The following is a 16296-nucleotide window of genomic DNA, read 5'->3' as shown; positions in this document are numbered from 1 at the left end:
ATAAGCTCAAATATGTTACGCAAGTAGGTACACACGTGTCCAGTTTATTGTCTGTTATGTACATAAACAAGTTAATTCACTAAAAATTGAGCATGTTTTGACTGACACTATTGTGTGTCAATGTGTATTAAATAATATCTAGAAATAACAGCCTTGAATACTGTAGATTGCAAGGACCATATTATTTTTCCCCCGCAATCGTAAATTTTTTATCTATTTTTTTTCTTCTGCAGACAAAACAAGGTCATTACACCTGACGTGGACAAGACGCCGTGGTTACATATCGTGAAATCTGTAAGCTGAGTCTGTAAGGGGTCGTGCTTGTATTCTATATCACAGACAATTTTGTACATACACGTACCCCATATAATGTTATATACAATCAGACAACTACCCACACAATATGGGTCATTTTTATATATGCAGAAATAAGACATTTTTGTACATACACCTACCCCATATACTGCTTATATCCAATCAGACCAATACCCATACACTATGGGTCATTTTTTAATATATAAGACATTTTGTACAAATTCCTACCCATATAATGCTATATACAACTTTGATAAGACCACCACCTAAACAGTATGGGTAATTTTTTTTTATGTTAAGTCACATTGTCATGGACAGACAGACATCGTTTAAAGTAAGATATATCGGACTTCACCCCCCCCCCCCCCCCATTTCCAACCCACAAACCCTACAAAAGCACATACACACTCTCCCAGGCAGATGAGGCTCGATAGCTGGGGACACTGGTTAAAGTAGATATTTTCTATATAAATTCCATTTCGTTCGGGGAAGGAACTCTGACTGCAATTTAAGGACGAAGAAGGGGAGACAACGTTCACTCATACAAGCCCTGATATAGTACGTTGCAACACCAATTATTATATTTAGAATAAGCTACAGGAAATACAAATTGTTCAGAGAAAATCACAGTGACTTGTTATTTAAAGTCAAAAGGGGAAGACTAATTATGCCCTTTTTGTCAACACAAATCTTAATAAATAGCAGACGTTTTGCAAAAAATAAAAAAAAGAAAGAAAGAAATAAAAAATAAATAAAAATAAAGAGAAAATACTGCGGCGTAGACATTTAGTTTTAACCCTTTCCCTACGGCCAATCATGGTGTCGGGTGGTTAGACACGGTCTCTCGCACCCTGATGGGAGGGAAGACAAGCCTGGATAGAACCCACGGATGATAGCGACCAACCAGAGGCGTAGCGGTCCTTCCCGGCACCCGGGGACAAACTTTCAATTTGACGCCCTCCCCCCCCCCCATATATTTTTTATATTTATAATGTAAAACTGCAGCTAAAGTGAGCTTTTAATTTTTCCCCAACCCCATTTTTGGCGCCCCCTATGGTCGGCGCCATGGGACATATGTACCCACCCCCCCCTCCCCGTCGCTACGCCTCTGCGACCAACATGTAGCGTTCATACCGACATCTTCCTTGACTGTTTCAGACTACATAAAGCCAGTTAGTCACTACGTCGAGAACTGCCTGGCTAATGAGAGAGATACTCCTGAACCGGTACATCTGTATCGCGAAAGTTCTATCACTGTCTGCTGTATAAAAATCTTACCCCCACCACCGTGATAATTGTGAATTTAGGCCAGGGGTCGGCAACCTTTTGAGGCGGAAGAGCCAAAAGTTACAATTTTCAAAATTTCCCTGGTTTTAAAGAGCCACTAACATTTTTTTATTTCAAATATTTTATTTTTTTAGTAAGATTATTAGTATTTGTTCAAGGAGCTGGAGAGCCGCATCTTGATATCAAAAGAGCCGCATGCGGCTCGCGAGCCGCAGGTTGCCGACCCCTGATTTAGGCGAATACAACATAGATCCAAGTCTTACCATGAGCGAAACTCGTAGTCGATAAAATTATCTCCCATAAAGAGATGGCAAAATGAATCCAGGGGAAAGAATCAGCAGTTTCATTCCTAGAAGAAAAACAAATGATACAAAAATGTATGTGGAATATAAATAACTTTACCATTCACAATAAATTGATAGAAAAAAGTATTATTACGCCAAGTAAAAGAAATGGGAATTAATTCTGGCATTTTATTTAAAATATCAATTAAATATATCTTAATATATACAAAAATTAATACAGTTGATAAGATCATACATTATAATTATATAAATAAATTTTCAATCACTAATAGATGATGGGTTCACTATTCTCAAAACTGATCTAATTTTGATTGACCTACTTGGTTTTAAGTAATAAATTATTAATTAATTAAAATTATTAAAATAAAAAATAAGTTATTAAAATAAAATAAAAAACAAATAGGAAAATGTATTATTAAAAGAGAAAACTTAATAAAAAAGACGACCAGAATAAGATGAAATGGTTTTCTTAATGTTTTACGGAATTATCCTTTCAGCAATCACCTTCATATCAAGTACACCCCATGTGTATCCCCAACATTTTAATCAAATTAACATCATTGTATACATTTCGATGTCCCCACTTGATTTATCCGCCTCCCCCCCCCCCCCCCGAGATATTCATACCCAACTCCCTCTTTTTTATCGACTTTTAGTCTTTATTTTTCATAAATGGAGCTCATACGTTGCAAAACTCATGAATAATGTGTGCATATGTTTAGAGTAAAATAGATAGCTATCAAGTAAATCTGCACCAGTCCTCATACATATGTCGAATGATGGGCACAGAAGACTTCGAGACAAGGATGATATACCCTATCTATCTATATATATATAATTCTCTTCTGGAGCCGTTAGGAAACAAGCTGCAAGCGCCTCCTTGCAGTCCCCTCTCTTTCTCTCTATCACTATCTCTACCACCCCAACCCCACCCCACATGGTCTGGTGAGCTGTGGTCACGCTGTTTACATTTTTACAATCATAGAGACGGGTTTGGTGACGGCTATTAGGGGCAGATAATTTAGTTTGAAACGATTTTAAACTTAGAGGAGGTAACTAAGAGGCTGCTTTCACGTCGGGGGGGGGGGGGGGGGGGGGGAGAGGGGGGTTTAGTGTTTTTAAGCAAATATTTTCAGTGGCAGCATTGGTACTGTCGAATTCACAAATTATAAATTACTGAAAGTAGAAAAAAAAAACAACTAAATAGCGGCGTATGATACGCAGCGGGTCGGCTCGTCAATATTAATTCATGTCTGAGGCATATAAAAAATAAAAATAAATAAAAAACAAACATTTTTGCATTTTGTAGTCAAATTTTATACATAAATTGGACAATATTTAAGAAATAAAAGAACCAGGGGCGTAGCGAGGGGGGCGGGGGTGCGGACCGCACCGGGTGACACCATTTAGGTGGGTGACACCAAGGCAAAAAATAGCAAAATATATAGAGAAAAACTTGAGGGGGGTGCAAATCGAAAGTTTGAGGGGGGGTGCAAATCGAAATTTTGAGGGGGGGGGGTGCAAATCGAAACTTGAAAGTTTGTCACCGGAAGGGTCGCTACGCCTCTGGGGGAATACACCATTAAGTGCCGCACCGGGTGACACCCGACCTCGCTACGCCACTGAAAAGAACTAAAAAAAAAATTGAAATAAATTTAGAAACTTCCTCCGTAGCCATAAAGCTGATTATCTCTAAGGATGCAAAGAAATATTTAAAACTTAAATAGGAAACAAATCACAGTTTAAATTAGTACACCAAAACCTATTAAAATTACTTGTGAAAGATATTATTTCCTTGCTTAAATAGAAAGTTATGTTTTGATATTTGCCATTTTTAAAAAAAGAAACGAAATTTTTCTGTTAGATGTATATTTACATTCACTGTCTTTATTTATTTTCTAATGTTCCCCAGTTTACTGTTGTGAAATAATTACATCTGACCAGTTAAGATTTTATTAAATGATTGCGGAGTCTGGCAGCACTGTATTTTTGTAACTTAAATTAGCTTTACTATTGTATTCAAAAAAAAAAAAAAGAAAAAAACTTTAAAAATGTGAAATAGGGTTTACAGTGAATGTAGACTACACCTTGAACAGGTGGCATACCATGATGTCACGTGACCCTGTATGTATGTGTTCCTCAGGGTCAGGTGAAAGTGGTCAGGTGCCAGTATGTCGCTGACGTCAGGGCTGACTCTAGTCCCAGAGAAGGGGAGGCAACTCAAGGGAGATCATCCTCATCCACACACGCTCAAGGTAAATCAACTGGGTGGTCGTTCATAAGTCTTTGGTTGTGGAGGTGGGGGGGGGGGGGGTGAATTGTGTGTGATTTGGGGAGAGAGGGGGGGGGGGGGGTTACAATTAGTGTGAATCTTGTGGCTTTTCAAAATACATTTTTTGTGGCTAAAATATAATAGTCATCTTAGTACGTATTTTGGATTTGATTATAAATTGTAATACAAAATACTTAATGCACCCAAATCCTAACCCAACTCAGTTCCTCTTGAGAAGTTGGGAGAGGGCGGGGGGGGGGGGGTGATTGAGCTGTTTGTCTGTGCGTGTATATAGTGTAGGGTGGGGTAATAAATTGAAGTGTGACGACATTATCAGGATCTGACTTCATGTGACGATGCGTCACAATGGGTAGTGCTGTGAGGGCGGGGGGGGGGGGGGGGGGGGAGGGGGAGATAACAACGTTATTTATTGGTTACAGAGTGACAGTAATTAATTATATGTTGAAGTAAAAGTGTGATACTGTTCTTTTTATATTTATTCGCAGCAATGTTGGGTAATTTAACCAAGCAAAGAAGACTGAGGAAAAGAAACAACATTTCACTACCAGAGGTCAGTTTCGTTTGTTTTTTTCTCTGTTGTACTGTGGGGGTAATGACGATTGTGGTATTAGTTTGCTGAGGTTGAGGGAAGAAATGCTATGGGTTGTCGTGGTGTAGTGAAATATGGTAGTGTTTGCTTCAGCAATACACGAGGTTGTATATCACGTTTGCTTCAGCAATTCACTAGGTTGTAACTCACGTATCTTGTTGTAGCGTTTGTTTTCAACAATAAACTAGGTTTTATCTCATTTTTCTTGTTTACTAATTATGCCAGGGCCACATAAAATGTTAGTTTATTACCGTGAGTATGAGATAAAGAAACAACCAGAGTAACTTCCCATTTCAGCTGATGAGGCGTCATGTACCACGAGGGGGTAGAGACGGAGGCAAGAAGTCTCTGAGTGCCGCCCCCACCCCGGGGTACGAGGTCCAGGTAGCGGACCCACATTCTGGCGGGAGTTTGAGACTGGTGAGATGGTTGTTTGGTGGAGATATCAAATTGTTGAGGTTTTTTTGTGTAGATGACAATAATATTATGCAAATTCGTACTAGTTCAACTTACTTTTCTGTTCTATTTTATTTCCTTATTTCCTTATTGTTTTACTTTTGCTAGCTTTTTTGTTTCGACTTTTACATTTATTTATTTTTTAAACTTAACTTTCTTGTGACATTTACATTATTTTTCATTGTGATGTGTTTATATTTGCTTCAAACTATGGTTAGGTAAAAAGGTAAAATTTTTGAAGATTTTTTTAAACCAAATAATTCAAACTTCTCCACATCTTCTAGCGTGGCGAGTCGGCTACTGTCCTGCCCGCCATTACTGTCAGCTTTCAAGACACGGAGCCACCGCCCCCTGATAAACCCAGCTCAGCCAATGAGAGTTTAAGATTGGAAACACCAATGGAGCGATTGGTTAGTTTAAAAAAAATTACAGATATTTCGAACACTGCTTTACATTGATCTATATATTTAAAATACTTATACCTTGCAATTTTAAAATCTTGGCGATAATGTTTTTGTTCATTGTTTGTAGCCACCCCATTGTCCTGCTACTGTTAGATATTTATCATGGGCGTGGGGTGATCGACCCCCCCCCCCCCCCCCACACACGCCCCGCCTAGCTATGATGTATGTTCTGTTAAATGTACCAGTCTTATGAAGACTAAATTGTATACTCATCTTCTTTTCCATTTGTGTCCTTACACTATGGGGCAGATGAAGTAGAGTTCATCTGTTTCAAATATCTTGGCATACAAGGGGATAATATGCCCAGCCGCTTTTGTTTTCCCTAACGAGAGTTAGGTACCCATCATAGCTGGTTCATACTGATTTGAACCCAGATTTAAACTCAGGTTAGCAGTCTAGCTCTCTAAGGCTATGTCACGCCGACCCCCCCCCCCCCGACTACTTGCACAGCTGTTTTAACCACTCTATTAAAAATCAATGAACTCTATTTTATCCTGGTCTGACCGGGATCCGAACCCATGACTCTCAATACCAGATGCTAATTGCTTACCTCACACAGGCCAGACAGCCACAGCGTGTGTTCCTCACTCGGGAGAAGACGACGGCCGAGCCGGAAGTTTTGCCGGAAAAGTTGAGACGGGAAAAGCCGGTGCGAGCCACGTGTGTGCAGCTGGACGTTCTGAGACCAGGGGACATTTTTTGTGAGTCACGTGATATGTCCTGGTGTCTGAGATAGTGTCCTCGTTAATGTCCTCGTGTATCACAGTCACAGTCATTGTCCGAACTGTGTCATCGTGGTCTGGGTTATTGTTCTACAATGTCCTTATCTGTGTTGTTGTCTTATTATGTCCTTCTCTCTGTTATTGTCCTACAATTTCCATGTGTCTTTTTGTCCTATAATGTCCTTTGTGGGTTATTGTCCTAAAATGTCCCTCTCTGTGTTATTGTCCTACAATGTCCTTGTCTAGTTTATTGTCTACATTATACCTGAATCTATGTTATTGTCCTCAATATGTCCTAATGTGTACGTTTTTATCCTTATATTCTACACGCTTTTAAAAGGTAACGACTTTGAGACAGAAGCAATAGCGTATTTTTATTTCTTACTTCGCGAGTACATATGATAATTAATTTACCCAGTAGTCTTTACTATACCATCTAGAATAATATACACACCAGGGTTGTGCTGTTACATGTACCTCTTGTACACGACTGTCTGTGAGCCACTCAAGCATATTATTATGTAGATCCTACTTTAAATATTTTCATAATACACCGCTTCCGTTATGATGCCTGCATGATGATAAAACTATATTAAGTATAGCAATGAGATTCTATGAGCAGTTTATTTTCCTAGGGTTTGGAAGATGTTGCCAAGAAGTTGAGGTTTGACACTGGAGATATGGATGAGGAGGTGAGTCGTGGTTCAAGGACGTTTGATGTCTGGGGGATAGTGTTAATGTTAAAGATCTTATCAGTTACATAAGTTCATGTGATCTTAGGGTTAAAGGAAAATTGTTCAGTCCAGGCAAAATTTTAATAATGCATGTCTTTAGTTTCAGTGTTTCCTTCCAGACTTTTTTCTCCGGGGGGGGGGGAGAACTTGATATTTTCGGGGGGGGGGGAGGGGGGTGGACAACAAAATCCGTTTGGGGGGGGGTGGTGGTGGCGGACTCTGGTAAAAGTATGTTTTCTATGTAAATTCCATTTCGTTCGGGGGGGGGGGGGGAAAGCTGAGATGCCTGGAAGAAGCTCTGTGTTAATGTCATAAAACAGCTTGAAACAGCCGAGTGAAATGACGGCATGGTCAAGTCGGTAAATCTCATGGTTGCTAGACCGAAAAGTATCGTGTTCGAATCCCCGGCAGATGAAGCTCGGCAGCTGGGGACAGCAACTCATCTAGGAGGGAAAACTTCAAAATTAAAATTCTCCCTTAGTTTGTTCTTGGTTGGACAAAGGCCTATTAGCAAATCCGAAAAAAAAATATATAGGCTGAAGTCTGAAACAACTGCCTGCATACCAAGAGAAAGAAGTCTGAAGAAATACTGACATTGAGGAAAAAGCACTCCACGGGTTTCACAATACTCACAACTAAACAAAACCGATGTACAAATCTTGTTAAACGTTACAGTAACTAGGTCTATAAATTTAATTTGAAAAACAATGTTTTCACAATACTCACAACTAAACAAAACATTTCCCAATAACAATATTTTTTTAAACTCTCAGGAGACTGATAGATCTTTACCAGAAATTCACCCCCTCAACTCGTTTGGAAAAAGTTGCTTTGGTTAGTTGAATATCATTTTTTAAATATCATTTATAATATAATTTAAAAAGTCATGCACAATTTGTATAATTTTTTGACCTCTTAAAAATGCATACAAATCCTATAATTGCTGCAAATATGCATTTATTATCAAAATTATGTCAGCTGTAGAAAATGGGTAAGAATTTACGTATTTTACTACAATGGGACAGTTTTTTGAAAAAAAATTACCTCCGACTGCTGATTACGTAATTGTTTCGAGGTCTGACCAATTTACTGTAATGTGACCTAATTTTGACTGGCGTGTGACCCCACAGGTGAGTGACGGGGCAGAGGTGGTGAAGGTCAGCAAACGATGTTTCCTGCAACACGCTAAAAACAACACGATCCTTAAAGTGGATATCATGGTAAGATGTGTACACAGGCAGGTGTGCTGTGTACATTATCAAGTGTGTTGTGTACATTGTGAGGTGTGTTGTGTACAGTATTAGGTGTGTTGTGTACATTGCTAGGTGTGTTGTGTGCTTTGCTAGGTGTGCTGTGTACATAACCAGGTGTGTTGTGTACATTGTCAGGTGTGTTGTGTACATTGTTAGGTGTGTTGTGTACTTTGTCAGGTGTGTACATTGTCAGGTGTGTTGTGTACATTGTTAGGTGTGTTGTGTACTTTGTCAGGTGTGTACATTGTTAGGTGTGTTGTGTACATTGTCAGGTGTGTTGTGTACATTGTGAGGTGTGTTGTGTACATTGTTAGGTGTGTTGTGTAAATTGTCAGGTGTGTTGGTGTACTTTGTTAGGTGTGTTGTGTACACTGCAAGGTGTGTTGTGTACATTGTTAGGTGTGTTGTGTACATTGTTAGGTGTATTATGTACTTTGTCAGGTGTGTTGTGTACTTTGTCAGGTGTGTTGTTTACACTGCCAGGTGTGGCGTGTACACTGCCACGTGTGGTGTGTACAGTATCAGGTGTGTTGTGTACATAGTTATGTACACTGTCAGGTATATTATGGACACATCAGAAGTGTTGTGTAAGGTGTACACCACTAAGTGTATTATGTACATTGCCCAATTTCACTTGACCTGCGTACTATCAGAAGTGTACAGTGCGTAGAACTTAATTTTGTGTACTGCAACTGCCTCTGTAACATGTACACATTTAAATAGTTTACATGTATTTGTTTTAATTTAATTAACTGACTCTTTCTTATTGTTCAAATATCGATTTATCAAACCCTCACAAACTGCTAGGTACTCGATAGATCACGATTTATCAAACCCTCCCAAACCGCTGAATACTTCATAGATCACATTTAATTCTTACAACCGTCTCGCTTCAGCAACGATCTTACCTGAGCCCAAACGAGGCAAGTGACCTACTCAAGAGTCAGGACAATTGGCTGATGTACAAGACGGCCTTAATGAAGCGTCTTCTGGCCAATCTAACCAGGTAGTGACGTCACGGCACCTGGACGATCAGCTGGCCAGGTCTGGGAGTTGTCAAGTCAAGAAGTTGTCTGAGCATGTCAAGAAGTTGTCTGACTCCCAAATTCAAACTATAGCCTACTTTGCCATTGGCAATGATCACGATATATGGCTGCTCCCCAAATGGCGGACATTAAGTATATGTTTATAAAAAAATCTAACCCAGTATTAAATGAACTATTTTACACATATTTTCAAGTCAATATTTTGGCATTCGCTTTTGAGCTTACACTACAAGCACATTCCATCTCCTTCATAATATTTTTGCGAAATTTAATAAAAATTAATAACTTATAAAGTATTGTGTTTTTTTAATTATTATTTTGTTGGAATGTTAACATTTGATACATATGAACTCACACATGTACACACTAGCATACGCACATGATTTTTAAAAACGCACACACACACACACTCACACAATAGCATACACACATTATTTTTAAAACACACATACTCACACAATAGAGTACACACATGATTTTTTTAAAAAATACACACACACACAATAGCATACACACATGATTTTAAAAAAAATGTATAGACCTAGTTACCTAGTACCTTTTTGGGACAGAGGTTATGGTAGCAAATCCAAAAACAAAAGAAGACTGAAATTGGCGTATTTGGCGCACAGATTGGCACTTAATACTACATTGTGTTGGAGGGAATTCCTTCCAGCCTTAGTATTGAGAAAAAAGAAGAAGAACAATTCGGTGGAAAATGAGGATACCTACATACTAAAGCCCCTAAGATTATTGAGAATATTGGTATTTCTACACACTCTAGACAAATATTACAGGATAAAAATACGATTTTAACACCTCGGTTTAAACTACAAAACATGAACTACTAAAACCAAAAGGAAATGAATATTTCATTAATATTTTCATTTAATTCGTTTTTTTTTTCTACTCAGCTCTGACGAGAGTTAGTGCTATCTTCATATCGAGACTCGGGTCAAAAGTTAGACCTAATCAGAGGCGTATCGAGGGTGGGGGTGCGGAGGGGGGGGGGACATATGTCCCCGAGCGCCGACCTTATGGGGCGCCAAAATGGGTTGGAAAAATAAATTGAAAGTTTGAGGGAGGGGGGTGCAAATCAAAATCTTGGAGGGTGTGGGGGGGGGGGGGTGCAAATCGATAGTTTGTCCCCGGGCGCCGGGAAGGGTCGCTACGCCTCTGGACCTAATTCCAGATATTTCTCTGGAATAGTTTTTAAAATGATGCTGAAAGAAAAATCTAACATGTGTTCTCAGTCCTCGATATTTGGACAAATATTTGCATCTGCAACTTTCTTCTTTCCATTGTATTTTGAAGTATCGCATATTCTTGCACTGGCGTTTACAATTAAAACGCAGACCAAATTCCAGGATAAACGAAGATACTGAAGTGACAGGGTTATTCAAATTTGATTGGTGCGAACTGGAGAGGAAGTCAGGTATGCTCTCATTTGATTGGTTGAAAGCATTGAGTGAGAGAAGAATAATGACAGGGGTGATTTCTGACGTCATCAGCTTCCTGTCCAGCGAGGCGAGACGCCGTAAAGTAAACATCGTCTGCTTCTAGTCGTCGCGAGATTAGGCTACCATCTTTCTTGACGTCACCAGATAGCACGAGCCTACAAACAAATGATACGCCTTGTTAATGGCCCGGGGTATGAATGGACCCAACCTTGGTGACAAATTGAATAGGCGATGTTTTAGCCAGGGGATTAAGTGGGGTAGAGAAAGTCAAGCGTTGATTAGATAAAATATAAAATGTAAGAAATTGTTGAAATAAACGGGTCCATTCAATTATCGTGTTTTCTCTAGGTTTGTGTGTCTGGGTTGGGCTTGAGTGCGTGGGTTTGTTGGGGGGGGGGGAGTATTGAAGCGAAGGACATATTAAACAACGCTTCGTTCAGTTTCCTCCAAGGGGAAAGGGGGCATATATAACTTCCTATGGGGTAGAGGATGGGGGTAGGACGGAGAGCGGACACAGTAAAATAATTATTTTAATTGATGGGCCTATATTTTTCCTAGTTCGTCCGGGGGCCTCGAGGAGGGGGTGCATTTATCTATTAACACATGTATTTTTAAGAAATATTAGGACATAAATTAATAATTCAGGCAATCAAAGAAATGTAAAATCAAACTTGCATACACATTACACATAAGCCTAATCGGAAATGTACGAAAAGCTGAAACCCAATGTTAACTTTGCTAATGTTTATCTTGTAAAAGTAAAAGTAAAGTTTCCCTTTCTAACCTGACGGTCTATGGGGCAAGTGAAGTAGAGTTCATCTGTTTCTGTGACCTAGGCATATGAAGAGATAGTGTGGTCAGCACTAAGCCCAGCCGCCTTTACTTTCCCGAACGTGAGTTAGGTACCCATCAGAGTTGGGTGGACTCAAGGACGATCTACTGACTTGAACCCGGATTCGAACTCGAATCTTGTAGTCCAGCGAAATGTTTCTTAAGACAGTCCTGTCACCACTAGTCTATTAGACCCCATTGTTCACCTTATGCGGGTAGCTTCTAGTATTGTCTCTTCATTCGTTTCTCCCCCCACCCCTACATGTAAGCGAAATGTTTCTTAAGACGGTCTTGTCACCACTAGTCAATTAGACCCAATAGCTTCTAGTATTGTCTCTTAGACGTTCCGCCCTACTGATCGCGCGTGGGCGTTGACGCCAGCGGTATTTTATTTCGTTCTTTGACGGGTGTCTCGTGTTGTTGATATAGTGAGGGGGAGGGGGGGGGGTAGCTATACAATGTTAAACATGTTTATGCGATAATTAAAACTTTTTTTTTTGCTGTCCTAATAGTCTGACGGCTTTGTGGTCGGCATGATTGATGTTGGCCTTTTGGAGGTCGGCCATAAAGACTATCGGCCTTTCCTCATGGCCTTGTTATTAGTTAATGTCTTAATGTCTGCCTTATGTCCTTGTCGGCCTTTTTTTATATGTATTGGCCTTTTGTCCGACACCAATCATAGTCCTCTCTATGAACTCTTACCTCTACTCCTATGACAGTAACACACCAAGATCCACCCCCCCCCCCCCATATCAACCCAAACCCTTCCTCTCTTCATCCTAACCCACATCCCCTGCCTATCTCTGTGACATTTTTTCCTAAAATTTTGTTCGTTGTATGACTTTTTTTCTGTGACTTTTTTACCTAGCAAAAGCTATGACTTTTTTTCGTTCACCACCCAAGCCACATCTCCACCCCATCCATCCCCACCACATCCAGCCCACCCAAACCCACATCCCCCACTCCACTCCACCCCACACCACATCCTGGTCTATCTGGACAGCAACAATTCACACTCGACCTAAAACCGTCACACCGATCTCCAGCCCACAAACTAAATTATCGTAAACTAATGAAGTCAACATTAATATTACCATGTGTATAATATACATTTCTATAGTTCTGCCGACAAAAATGGACATGCCATACAAACTCGATGTAACAATGTATTATGAATTTTGTTTTCCTATCCAGGAAGAAGTATGACATAAAACTCGCCAATACGACATAAAACTCGCCTATATGACATAAAGATCATCTATATAAATGTCAGACTTTTTCGCCACTGGCCATTACCACTGCCTAGCCTATCCACCTATCACTTAAACTCCCACCCCACCCCTTCCTAATCCTGCCCCCGCACCCTCTATACAAATGACACCTGGCTCGCTGCTTACGTCACGGTCAACAAGAGGCGCCTAGACCCATACAACAACGATGACACCTTTTTATCTAAATGTGCCGGGGGGGGGGGGGGGGGGACGGGACGGACAACGACGACTCAATCGCCGTGACGTCATGGTACAGTGCCATTTTGTCACGTGGGGTAGGTCTGGTATATATTTGCTGGGACCACATCATAGATCACTCTATTATCAACTGATTGAACTAGCACCATCTCTGATTTAAAATAGAGTCAAACTTGGATACACTAGGGTAAAACTTGGTTACAACGGGTCAGACTCGGATACACTTGGGTCCGACTCGGATCGTTGTGAGATCAAATTTAGGACCAAAACAGGAGAACTTGTTCCCACACATTATTTTGTAGGTAAGTCTCATCTTTAAAATCCAATCTTAGAGCCGTAGATTAGATTTACGCACTACTAATCTAAACAATCTCCAAAATATACATTAAATTACCATTTACCTACGCTTGCAATCTAAACATTTCGTTGAAATTTTTATACCTTCAATTTTAAACATTACATTTAGATTTATTCACCCCCATTTTAAACATTACATTAAGATCTATGCACCCCCAATTTAACCATACATTGAGACTTAAGTACCTGCAATTTAAACATAACATTTGAATTTATACACCACCAATTTAAACATTACATTGAGATTTGAGCACCCTAATTTAAACATTACATTGAGATTTATGCACCCCCAATTTTAAACATTACATTTAAATTTATACACCCCTAATTTAAACATTACATTGAGATTTATGCACCCCATTTTGATCATTACATTGAGATTTATACACATCCAATTTAAAAATTCCATTTATGCACCCCAAATTTAAACATTAAGTTGAGAATTATGCACCCCCAATATAAAATTTACACTAAGATATATACCTACACCCACCATTTCTAAACTTTAGATTATAATTAATACATCCCCAATTTCAACATTACACCAAGATTTATGCACACTCCCAATCTAAACACTACACTGAGACCCATGCACCCCCATGATAAACATTACATATCATTTATACACCCCCATTCTAGACATATCCTAATCCTACGATAATACACACCCTGCCTAGTTTAGATTTATCCACCCCTGTAGTCGTAACATTAGTCGTAACTCCAGTTTAAGTATTATAATACCCCCCCCCCCCCCCCTTCCCTCCATTCTAAGTTTATCAGTCTCACTTTCGGTTTCATATTTTTGCCATAATTCCTTTTATAGATTTTAATATGATCTATAACACAAAAGAATGTATCATAAACAAGTGTATAACGCTTACAATTGATCTATTTTTGAAAAATAGTACTTACATAACAGCTTCTACTGCTTGATTAGTTTTTGAACATTTTTTTTCAATAAGAATTAATGCAAATAGGCAATCCAGGATCCACCACCCCTACACAACTATTTCAGAATCAACCACCACAACACCCCTTATTACACTTAACATCCAATGTCCCAGCACTTATAACTTAACATAACTTTCATATACCACCACCCATGTTATATAGTATAAACATAGAACAACAGCAGTAATTAAAACCTCACATGAATGAGTTAAAGCCTGTCTTTATTTAATAATGACCCCCTTCCCTTCTAAACTAGGGACTGGTCTATTTAATAAATGTGTATAAGCTGCAATTACTCTTTATTATAGTATTATCATAATGATAAACAATTTATTGGTAAATATTATTTTACTCAAGGAAAAAGTACTAGAAATTTTAAAATTTTTATGATGTTGTTAATGTAGTATAACTGTTTGAACGTTTTACTATCCACTCTATCTATAATTTATTCGATATTTAAATATTTTTTTCTCTCGAAAGACTGTTAATAATATAGCCACTACTTTAACTATTAAGCTATGAATTATAGTCAAAAATTTAGTTGCACGTAGTCTAAAAAGTTATAAAATTTTAATTATTTAGACAATTAATAAAATAGCAACAACTTTATTTCTTTAGTTATTATATGTAAATCATTCCGTTGCTAAGTGAATCCTAATATATTAAGACAGTAATGTATAGCCTACATAACGAACATTATAATAACATAATAAATTATTATTTAAACTAACTCATCGCTTGTTTGTTAAAAAAAAAAAGTTATCAAGGGAAATAACTTTGATCCAGTTCTCTTCAGCACTGGTTATGTTGTGGTTATAGGGCTTCTAAGTAGGTCACCAACTTCTTATACCAGCCAGCTAGTACTTTTTAAACCAATTGTGAATATGTTTATTAAATCGGTAAAAAAGAAATAAAAGTTACTTACGCTATTCTCAAGTTATTTAAAATCGTAAAAACTGATAATGATAGTTCGAGAATTTACCTGACCCTGGCTAACGAGATTTCAAATTTTAAGTAAGAGAAGCTAAGAGACTTATAAGCCCTATAGTTAATTGTTTCTATGGTGATCGGAAAGATGCGCAACGGAAAACTGCACAAAAATTTCGCAAGGACATTTTTATTCTCTTAAATCTAAAATTAGAGACATAAAGATAGAATGACCACGTGTACATTGCAGCATATTACAGCACATTTCTACAAAATTTAAATTATAAAAAAAATTATATAAAATTGTATAATTAGTTTTATTAGCGCATTTTTCTGTTTGCGCAGTTTTTTTATTGAGCAGTTTTGCGTATTTTTCTGGCAACCTGTTTCTCTAAGGCAGATAAAAAATAAGATAACCCCCACATGTTCGATTAAAGGGCCAGAACTCGTCTAATTGGTCAGTAACCTACTAGTTAACTACAGCTGTTAACCACAGGTGGTGAGACTCTACTCACTGCGCCAGCGTTATATAATATATGATAAGCTTGCACTTAACTGATCCTGTCAAGTATTATTAAAAGTTATCGTATCAAGAGTGAGAACACGAATTAAAAGATGTAAACAAAGATTTGGTCTTATTTTACGAACACCAAACATCAAGGGGAATCTACACATTTACAAACATTTTAATACAACCAAAGCGCTTTTTTTTTTGCATTTTATACAAAAGTGACTATGGGAGGTAAACCATTTAATTTTTTAAAAAATCTGACAACTAGTCGCCCTTAGTTTACATACAGCATGTGGGAAATTTTCAAAGGGAGGTAATACAAATAATTA

The 16296-nt window shown here is 38.4% G+C and overlaps 1 protein-coding gene across 1 annotated transcript; it reads left to right on the top strand.

Annotated features, from left to right (window-relative positions):
• The first annotated feature begins 12 nt into the window (after positions 1 to 12).
• On the top strand, positions 13 to 9723 carry LOC131935225 (uncharacterized). The gene is made up of 11 exons (XM_059291597.1): positions 13 to 23; positions 234 to 294; positions 4051 to 4162; positions 4686 to 4750; positions 5087 to 5209; positions 5530 to 5655; positions 6269 to 6409; positions 7067 to 7123; positions 7939 to 7999; positions 8296 to 8385; positions 9315 to 9723. Exons 1-10 carry the CDS (start codon positions 13 to 15, stop codon positions 8301 to 8303), a joined length of 765 nt encoding a protein of 254 aa, XP_059147580.1. The 3' UTR covers positions 8304 to 8385; positions 9315 to 9723.
• The last annotated feature ends 6573 nt before the right edge of the window (positions 9724 to 16296 follow it).

This window comes from Physella acuta, unplaced genomic scaffold, assembly GCF_028476545.2.
Source record: "Physella acuta isolate Inbredline_101_S28 unplaced genomic scaffold, ASM2847654v3 ptg000138l, whole genome shotgun sequence".
Classification (NCBI taxonomy): Eukaryota; Metazoa; Mollusca; class Gastropoda; family Physidae; genus Physella; species Physella acuta.
This window is presented reverse-complemented; position numbering and strand designations above follow the sequence as displayed.

Bases quoted from the DNA above. Each gene is read 5' to 3' on its own strand.
- LOC131935225 (XM_059291597.1), top strand. The intron at 4,163-4,685 runs GTAAATCAACTG...ATTTATTCGCAG, and splicing joins CTCATCCACACACGCTCAAG to CAATGTTGGGTAATTTAACC. The intron at 6,410-7,066 runs TGTGAGTCACGT...TTATTTTCCTAG, and splicing joins TGAGACCAGGGGACATTTTT to GGTTTGGAAGATGTTGCCAA.